The sequence below is a fragment of the Pelmatolapia mariae genome, linkage group LG1 (genome assembly GCF_036321145.2).
Source record: "Pelmatolapia mariae isolate MD_Pm_ZW linkage group LG1, Pm_UMD_F_2, whole genome shotgun sequence".
Classification (NCBI taxonomy): domain Eukaryota; kingdom Metazoa; phylum Chordata; class Actinopteri; order Cichliformes; family Cichlidae; genus Pelmatolapia; species Pelmatolapia mariae.
The window spans coordinates 38,286,412-38,296,281 of NC_086227.1; the positions used below are offsets into that span (position 1 = coordinate 38,286,412).

Here is a 9,870-nt window from a genome sequence, read left to right on the forward strand (position 1 = left end):
AAAAAAACAAAAAAGAAGTGAACAATCTTTTAATATGTTCTAATCACGGTGATGACTGGAGAGTAGCGCCTTTTTTGCCTTGTTTGTGCAGATTCGGATTTTCCTAACTGCTCCTGAAGGCAGCACTAATTCTGATGGTGGTGCAGCAGGTGGCGCCAAAAACAGCCTGTGGCCAATGACTCGTACATCCACAAAGATCTCTCGGAGTGAGTCATCTCGCTCACAGACGATCTCGGAGAGCTCTTCCTCAGCAGAATGGCAGGCAACGCGTGGAGGTCACTGGTAAGAAGCACCGTGTTTATTCCCGGTTTTAGACCACCAAAGCTCTGTGTGTTACAGATGAACGGGGCTGTGTGTGTGTGCGCTGAAGCTTGTGTTTGTCACTTTGTGTGTCTTTACGCGCTCTCAGCGTGTTTTTCGGGCTGATGTACCTTGGTTAGCTCTTAGCCAGGAACCCACGTCCTTCACGTGAACGGAAGCTTCAGGAGCTTTCCCCTCGTCTCACCTGTCTCATACAACTTTGACTTTCTTCACATATTCCCCTCCGCCAACCTCAATCTGGTTACCTTGACAACACGTCGGCCTGTCCAGCTCTTTCTGCTCTTTAGTTCTCTGTGATCTCTAAATCCATATTAGAGTGATGAGAGACCAACATCAGGCTCCGTTTAAATTTGCACGAATTTAAGCTCAGTTTAGAATTTAGATGGAATCATTAAATCGTAGAAGTTAGTTGAAAAATTTGACGAAAAGTGGATATCCTCTGATAACTTCGGCATACATGAAATTCAACATGTAGCTAGTTCTTGGTAGACTCTAACTAGGTGTGGCTGCTGAGAAATGGTTGCTTTAACTAATGCGGAGACGAACACCAGACTCCCTTTTTAAATAGAGCAATTTACCTTAAACTTGTTCTATGATTAAATTCCAGGTCCCGTTTTAACTGACGGAAAATATGTCAAATAATTTGAGGCTCCTGAGATAAATTCGGCATTTTAAAAAGTCACCGTAATGTAATTGGTAGTAAAAAATGTGAGAGATATACTACGTTATCCAAAAATAAGCAACAACAGCATACAAAGGAACTACAAAACAGAACAGCGGAAATGATGGTAATAATTTTCTCCCTTCTTGTAATTTGTTACTAACTGATGCTTGAAATTAACCATAGAACTTAAAGTTTGTACACATAAGCTCCTCAGGTCATTTTTAAATGTTATAATATAAATTATTAGGAGTGTTTCCAGCCTCAGCAGCAAATAATCAAGGTGATTCTTTACAGTTTTGTTTTACACATCAACAGCAAGTGTTTTCCAACAACTGAACACAGACTAACCATCATGATCAGGTTATTTTTGAGCTGCTTTAGTGTGTTTTGTGTTGAGTTGACCTTTACGTCGTCTCTTCCAGCTGACCCAGGCAGTGGGGGTGGCGGTCAGAAAACCGGCAATGGCTTCAGCCTCCTTTTCAAGAGGGGTGAGTAGCTCCACCTCTGCCTTCCTGGGATGCAATCAAAGAGATGCTTTTCGCTTCACAACTCCCAGAAAATCCATTTATAAATAACAGGAAATGTGTTTACATGAAAGCAGAGACCTTGATCTCGGCTGGACTGTGATCTGCTCCAGCTGTCTGAGTTGTGTCTCTTTGTCTCTGCAGGTGAAGACAGTCACCATGATTCCCGGTGATGGAATCGGTCCAGAGATCTCCGCTGCTGTCATGAAGATCTTTGAAGCAGCAAAGGCAAGTTTGATCAGACTTTAGAGGCCAAATCTGGAAAATGATCTCACCTGAGCCCTCTCAGAGTCAGCGGATTTTTGGAACAGTAACTTTAACGGAACTTTAATCCTCTACCGTACTGGAATGGTAGAGGATTTTAACAAATCTTTAGTGTGTTTTTTAGCCCTGAAAATTTCATGTGATATCACCTTTTCTTATAAAGTTATGTGGGCTCAACATGCTGGAAAGAAATAATTACAAAGCGCTACTGGCTATTCTAAGAGGGTCAGGTGGGAGGCACTGATTGGTTTTGGATCAGTTTCTAAATAAAACTTTCCTCTGAAGGCTCCAATCACGTGGGAGGAGAGGAATGTGACTGCGATAAAGGGACCCGGCGGCAGATGGATGATTCCTCCTGACGCCAAAGAGTCCATGGACCGGAGCAAGATCGGTCTGAAAGGTGTGCACATGTCCGTTAACTTTAGACAGATTTCCTGGAAGCTTCCTGCTCGTCAGCGTTTTTTGTATTTTTTTCTCCATCAGGACCCCTGAAGACACCCATCGCTGCAGGTCACCCCTCCATGAACCTGCTGCTCAGGAAGACCTTTGACCTTTACGCAAACGTGAGGCCCTGTGTCTCCATCGAGGGCTACAAGACTCCATACACCGATGTCAACCTGGTCACCATCCGGGAGAACACGGAGGGCGAGTACAGCGGCATTGAACACATGGTGAGTGAACGGAGGCCAAGTGTGCGCCAGCTCAAAGCTGAGAGGGTTACAGCGGGCTGTCCTGAGTAATCCTGACAGGTGTGTGAAAGCAGCCGTCACAGGTGATGCACAAACTGCAGACAGAGAGGTTTTTTTCTGTATTTAAACAAAAATAATCACCAATGAGCAAATGTGTGCGGGAATCTGTCACAGTGACTGTTGTCCAGTTCTTTAGCGTGTGAGTCAGGATGCTGCTGGAAGCTGTTAGCAGGTGTTGTTACCTGTGTTGACTGGTTGGTCTACCTGCCTCCTCACCTGTTCCCTGCAGGTCAGCTAGCAGCTGCAGGCAGGATGCTCTGCTCCTGTTCGTCTCTCCTGGTAAGAAGGAGGAAGCGGCGCCAGAGTCGTATTCACAGAGCACCTCGTTCCACCTCTGAAAGATTCACTTTCATCCCAAAGACACAAACTAAGGACCTGAGACTGTTTCACTTTCTGCACACTGTGCTGCAGACATAATGAGCATGCTAACTATCATCCTGCACTGAGCAGCTCCCTCCTTCAGACTGTGGATCCAGGTCTTTAATTCTCTGGACTCCTGATTGGACAGTTTCTTATGCTGATTAGATCCTTTGATATTTGTTATTAACTCAAGTTTAAAGCACAATCCTCTGGACCTTCAAATATTTCTGCTTCGTTTCAGCCTGTTCTGCTCTCCTTCACCTTTGTAAACATTTGGGTATAGACACACCATAGACACGTGAATGGAAAGCACAGCTTGCTGAAATAAAGCGGAATGGTCCTTTAAATCTTCTTGGTGCTTCTGGATGTTTTGTGAATACGGCAGAACCACTGCCAGCTTCCTGAAGCTCACCTGTTCACCCACACATTCCCGACGTGGATCCGTCTGCATTCACACTGTCAGCTCAGATCTGGAGACGGTGTTAGCACGAAGCCTGGCAGCAGGGAGAACCTGCTGGCGTGAACGCTGATGTCCGTGTTCAAAGAACGAGGCATCAGTGCAGATCTTCCAGCTGGCAGTGAGCGTGTGTGTGTGTGTAAAGTCTCACATCCATCACCTGTGAACCTCCGCCTGTTCTCCATCTGGTGATTCGTGTCGCCCCTCCTCCTTGTCTCAACTTTTACCCACAGTTGACCTCAGGATGGACTAATAACTGCAGCAGCTGAAACTCTGTAAGGTCAAACCTTATTTCAGAACAAGTTTAACTTGGTAAAGACCTCGAATCTCATGGAAAAGATGTTTGCTAGTGTCCTAGAGGTCTGAAACCTCCCCTTGTATATATCTGATTGATTATGTCCCCAAAACGATGCTTTTATATCTTTGAAAGATTAGGCCTCCCCTCCCCGTGGGATTCACATACCTCTCTTGTTTCCTAATCTGGAAACTGTTCCATGTATTTCCACAGAAAAACTGCTTTTTCTGCACCGGCACGGCACCGAAACCTCGACTGAGCACAAAGTTTGAAGCGGCAGCAGCACAGGCTGCAGTTACAGGCAGCAGGAGGGTCTGTTACACGATCATCACCGATGGTTTGCAGATGCAGTCTACGAGGCTGTGGCTCCAATTTTCCTCTGACTGAATTGCAGGGTCTGCTCGACTTCCTGTTTTAAAACGCAGCGTTTAGATCGATCGAGATGCGAGTACTGAGGCAAAACCAGCTGTAACCTTCTATTTTTTGCTCCGTTACCTTTTGGCTAACGCAGCAGACACGCTTCCTGTTGCGTGCATGTGTGTGGAGGCAGGAGGATCCGCTATTAGAATTACCCCATTTTCCACTGATATTTTTTAGCCACCCTAGTTTGCCAGGTGTGTATTCAGCCACATCCACCTTTTCCTTCTGTGTTTCTGGTAATAGGGGCAGTCTCTTGCTTCCCTCCACAGTTTGATTGTTGATTAGATTGTTTTCTGTCCAGCTGTGAGTATCTTCAGTGCGTTTATGTTTTTGTTGCCGTAGATCGTCGACGGTGTTGTTCAGAGCATCAAACTGATCACAGAGAACGCTAGCAGACGCATCGCTGAGTACGCCTTCGAGTACGCCAGGAACAACAAAAGAACGAGCGTGACCGCCGTCCACAAAGCCAACATCATGTGAGTGCCGGAGCAGCCCATCGCCCTGTGTGTCACTCAGTGAGACCGTAATGTTTAGTCCTCATGTGCCGAGGCTGCGGCGTTGTCGTCATCTGACGCAGGAAGAAGAACAAATTCAGAAAACTGATCACAGTCATAGGCAACTCATTTATTCACACCAGTGTAAGGTTTGACTTCTTAATCATCAGTAACTGCCAACAAAAGCACTTTATTAGCAGGAAAGAAATGGAGGTGAGGTAGATTCATCCAGTCGGAGGCCCATGGGACCAAACCCAAAGTCCATCTCACATGGACAGTGGGCAGCCTGCCTCCAGTGAGGGTTACTACCTGTTGATAGTCAGTCCACAGGTTACCCAGCAGAAGTCTGTTTTAGTCTTACTGAGTTTCAGCTTTTAGGACGGGGCACAAGTGCACCTCTGTAAAGGAAAGGGGTCGATTAGAGATAACATAAAAGAAAGAAAGAGAGTGGAAACAAATGAACAAAGAATAGTTGTTGAAAGCCAAAATCCAAGTAATCACTCCACCTTAGCTTGCACGTCTGAGGGAGAGGAGTGATTAGAGGACTTATTTAATCTAATTAGTTCAAACAGTTTGTGGGTTATTTTTCCTTTAAATAAAATATCACCCATGTTTTGTCACTCACACACTCAGATTTTCTCCCTGTGAGGCGCCATGTTCACCCACGGTGCAGATGTTGTGTTGCTGTTGTGTAACTCGGACTCTGTTTGCAGGCGGATGTCAGACGGTCTCTTTCTGAGAAAGTGCCGTGAAGTGGCTGAAAACTACAAAGATATCAAGTTTACTGAGATGTACCTCGACACCGTGTGCCTCAATGTGAGTCCGCCAAACAGTTCAGCAGCCAGATGTTCTGCAGCTGTTTCACAGTCTGCATTTAGTGTGTTTACCTCATCAATCCAGACAGTGAAATAACTGTGTTTAATGAGTGTGTTCAGAGCTGGATGGATTTGGGGGTTGATTTCAGTATTACTTAATGTTTTTTTCAGAAGATTTTTAGGCACGAGGTAGTTACTTTCATGGAAAAATACTGTAATTTAGATTAACGAAGAAAAGCCTTAGAGCAGTGGTTCTTAACCTTTTTGGAGGTACCGAACCCCACCAGTTTCATATGCGCATTCACTGAACCCCTCTTTAGTGAAAAATAAAATAAGATTTTTTTCAAATTCAAGACATACATATGTTTTTTACTGGTGCACAAAATGAGCCGTGCATGTCACGGCGGAGGCTCTGCCGAACCCCTGAGACAGGTTAAGAACCACTGCCTTAGAGGGTTAATTGATACCACCACAATAACTTTACAACACACGACAAACGTGGAGTCAGTTTGTCTCCTCTTAAAAATCCGCCTGAAGTTTTGTTTCCTATAACAAACTTCAAAAAACAAAAAAAAACAACTGTTTGAATCCAAAGATAGTTTACTGACCTTTAAAAATGTCGGATTTTGTCGGCTCCAGTCGCTTCCCCACGGAAGAGGATTAGGACCACCGGGAAAAAAAGTGGGCACGTCTTTTTGTTTTTGTTTTTTCCGGTGGTCCTTATCCTCTTCCGTACTTTCCTGACATGTCCCGATGCTTGTGTTTTCCAGATGGTCCAGGATCCAACCCAATTTGACGTCCTCGTAATGCCCAACCTGTACGGAGACATCCTGAGGTCAGTGAATTATTCGCTCTGAAACCTGTGTGCCAATCAGAGGCTGTGATTGGAAGTGCTGAGGTCATGTGACTGTGTTTCAGTGATCTGTGCGCTGGTCTGATCGGAGGCCTCGGCGTCACTCCCAGCGGGAACATCGGCGCCAACGGAGTCGCCATATTCGAATCGGTTTGTATCGCGTTCTTTTTTAGTGCCGTGCAGCTCCATCTGAGTTATGATATTTAAACTGTTTTTATTGTGCTTCACACACTGAGTACTTTACTCTTCATGCTGTAGTTTTACTGCACTTGCTTGTTGTACATGCTTTTTGTGCAGAACAATCTTTAGAGGTAGATGCTTTAAAAAGATGTCACTGTGGTCATTTGGGAATGAGTTTGAGACTGTGCAGATGTCTGAGTTGTAACCTTACTGTGGACACACAAGCAGCTGCATTCGGGTCCTAAAAGAGACGGGAGCTACTGAAAAGGTCGCTAAAGGGATGAATAAGGATTTAATCTGAACTGTGAATTATGCAGAGCTTCTCTGGTGGAGCCCCAGGATGAAGTAATGGAGCCTGAAATAAACCGAGAGTGAAAACGGTCATTAGCTTTACATGTTGAGCTCCACCTCGACCCGGTACACAGAAAAATCCCATCAGTAAAACTCTTTAAAAGATTTCCCACAAAACTGAATGCTTGGTTTGAATTTGTAACAGGCAGTTTTACAGTGTAATTATCTGAGTGTTAACCAGTCCTGTAATCCTGTGGCCAAACGTCTGTAATCAGGAGACCTGCAGATTTATTGTTTTCCTGACAAACTAAAAGAGGAGTGTTTGTGCCGCAGGTCCACGGCACCGCCCCTGACATTGCTGGCATGGACCTGGCGAACCCCACTGCCCTGTTACTGAGTGCTGTCATGATGCTGCGTCACATGGGTCTGCATGACCACTCCGACAAGATCCAGACGGCCTGTTTCGACACCATCAGAGACAAGAAGGTGAGGCTGAAGTCTCTCCTTGGAGGGCTCCAGTATTTTTGTTCCTTTAAGCCAAAGTTTCAAACAATGTAAGCAGCGTGTACGCAACTCTTTGTGCCAAAAGCGCAGACTGATCCAAACGCTGAATTTTTACTCTTGGCTTTGGATAATGACAAAGAAAGGGGAGTGTCTTAGCAGCCCCACCCACTTACCTTCTATTTATGAAGGGCAGCCAATCACGAGCAAGGTGGCCTGAAAAGCTCGAGAGAAAGCAGAGAAGCTAAAACGGCCTGTATCAGGAGAGCTGGTTGGTTTCACCAATGCGCAGAATAAATAGGATTATTTTGAATTGTGAATCATCCAAAGCCACTCTAGTAGAGTCCGAGAACCTCTGAATGATATTGAGGACACTTGAAATGCTCTCAGAGAGAAGCTGCAATTACTTCAGGACCGCCAGGAAAAATCTGTCAGTGCAGTGATGCACTGACAGATTTTTGTCCATTCTGGAGGACGACCCCCTTAAAATCACACTTTGTATGATCTTTTTTTTAATGGTTTGTCACACTCCTGTATCTTGGAGCAAAGCAGACGGGAAACATGACACTCTGCTGACATTGCTGCTTTTAATCTGAGTGGAGGCTGCTGGATACTTCCTGTTGAGCTCTTCTGAGATGACTGATTTGTTGATATGTTGTTACGCCTGAGGAGGCTTATTCAACAGAAGTCAGTTTGAGCACCACCCAGTGGCTGTGGATGGGTCTGCACTTTAATCCAGGCTGGCTGTCAGCAGCACCACCTGCTGGTTGGAGCAGATTCCTGTGAAATAAGAGCTGCTGCTCACTGATGTGTTTGTGTTTCAGGTTCTGACGAAGGACCTGGGAGGAAGTGCAAAGTGCTCTGAGTTCACAGCTGAGATCTGCCGTCGTGTCCAGGATCTGGACTGAAGCTGCAGGGCAGAGGCCGCCGTTGGAGGCTCCCCCTGCGTGCCCACCTATCCTGCTGACTCATCATATCTCTCTGGAGCTGCTGGTTGTGGAGGGGCGGGGCTTCTGCAGCAACATCTTGAGTCCTTAACATTCACAGCAAGCGTAACGCACAAGTTTGACCAAGGACCATGAGATGAGAGCGTTTCTTACTGTTATATCAAATGAATGACGGTATCAGTTCTTCGCTCCATTTGCATATTCTTTATCGTATTTTTATAACAGTAGTACTGCGGGTAAAAGGTCCTCTTATTTATTGTTTCCACTTCCTGTTACTGCTTTATTCACTCCTACTCACCCAGAAATATAAAAATTCTACATTGAAAGATGTCTCCTCTGTTTTGTTTTTCTTTTGCACCTCAGACACTTGGAATCAAACATGCAGCTTTAATGCTTAACGAGTTTAGCATCTGCTCTTAACACTCGTTTTTATTTGAAATTATTCAGAAACAGTTTAGCGTATCCTGTTAAAGTCAGTGGAACACGGCGCAAACCATCAGAAAACATGGCAGCACTAGAGAGAGGTTATACTTAAATTCAATAAAGGTGCTTTTTGTAATTACCCTCAATAGGGCTAAAACTTTCACCACCAGAGGGCACTGTTTCCCCGATGGGTGTGTTGAAATGTTCCAGATGTGACGTTTCTTATTTTTTAGCAACACTCATTTCCTAAAGAGGCTTTTATCTCCCCAGGGCATCACTGCAAACAAGAATGCCCTCGTTATGACTTACCTCGTTAAATCAATGCTATGTTGACTCATTATGCCATCTTGTGGTTTAAACTGGGATTATACATTTTAGCATCATCATTACCCAGAGTTGAGATCATTTAACCCTTTAGAGCCGAGCGTAGCGCCCCCGCTCCGATTTGCGTAACTATTTTTAAATCTCGGTAGCTCTGCAACCACGTAAGCTAGTGCAATAATTTTTTTTACATATGAAACTGGAGAAGTTGTACTTACATCTTATGCCATCAGCTTGTCCTAGGTCACGGTTTTTTGCAAAAACTGCATAAAAAGTGCTTGCAGCAACAAAAACATAATATTCCAGAAACACGTTTTGCCGATCCGATCAGCTGTTCATAACACTTCCTACGTTGGAATAGACGTCAGCGCGAACTTTCGCATGTCCGCCATTACCTGCCCGAAACCGAAAGTGACGTCATTTTCGCGGAAATGTAGTTTTTTTTACTGTCAGGGCCTCAGAGCCTATACTGGTGTTTTTAAAAGTTATCTTTGACTTTATGACTTTCTGTGTCGTTTCTGGGATGCTTAGAACTCTAATTGCACTGCTGGAAATAGTTTATTTTGATGCATATGCTGCTTTTTTGCAAATTTGCACTATAATATTTATTTTCGTTTTTCCTGCAGTATATAAAAATTGGTGTATTTCAAAAGTAAAACTATGAAGACACTTCAAATAAATTTCCTGTGGTGGGAAACTAGTTTGTGCAACTTTTTTGTATTTACAGTTTTGAGGGATAAGCCTCTTAAATTTCTCTAACTAGAAATATTTGTTAAAAAAACAAAAACGATTTTCAATTTTTTTGTAGTTTATTGCACTTTTTTGCAATTTATGTAATTACTATGCACTTAATGCATACATATTATTAAAATTTGGGCTATAATGGTTGTATTGATGTATATCAACTTGAAATGCTCCCAAAATTGGCACTACAGCATGTAAAAATATAATATAAGCTCTGGCGGACTTGGTTCTATGGTAGGTCTTAAAG

The 9,870-nt window shown here is 44.1% G+C and overlaps 1 protein-coding gene across 1 annotated transcript; it reads left to right on the top strand.

The window, feature by feature from the left end:
- The first annotated feature begins 200 nt into the window (after positions 1-200).
- LOC134631927 (isocitrate dehydrogenase [NAD] subunit alpha, mitochondrial-like) lies at positions 201-8,442 on the top strand. Its single transcript, XM_063480507.1, has 11 exons — positions 201-282; positions 1,408-1,473; positions 1,654-1,737; positions 2,059-2,173; positions 2,257-2,444; positions 4,397-4,530; positions 5,262-5,364; positions 6,134-6,198; positions 6,282-6,366; positions 7,021-7,173; positions 8,013-8,442. Exons 1-11 carry the CDS (start codon positions 256-258, stop codon positions 8,094-8,096), a joined length of 1,104 nt encoding a protein of 367 aa, XP_063336577.1. The 5' UTR covers positions 201-255; the 3' UTR covers positions 8,097-8,442.
- Positions 8,443-9,870: the final 1,428 nt, after the last annotated feature.

What these genes read in the sequence shown, in the direction of transcription:
- LOC134631927 (XM_063480507.1), top strand. Translation starts at nt 256, where the DNA reads ATGGCAGGCAACGCGTGGAGGTCACTG. An exon ending in GCAACGCGTGGAGGTCACTG is followed by an intron (nt 283 to 1,407) that starts GTAAGAAGCACC and finishes CGTCTCTTCCAG; the next exon opens with CTGACCCAGGCAGTGGGGGT. An exon ending in CAGCCTCCTTTTCAAGAGGG is followed by an intron (nt 1,474 to 1,653) that starts GTGAGTAGCTCC and finishes TTGTCTCTGCAG; the next exon opens with GTGAAGACAGTCACCATGAT.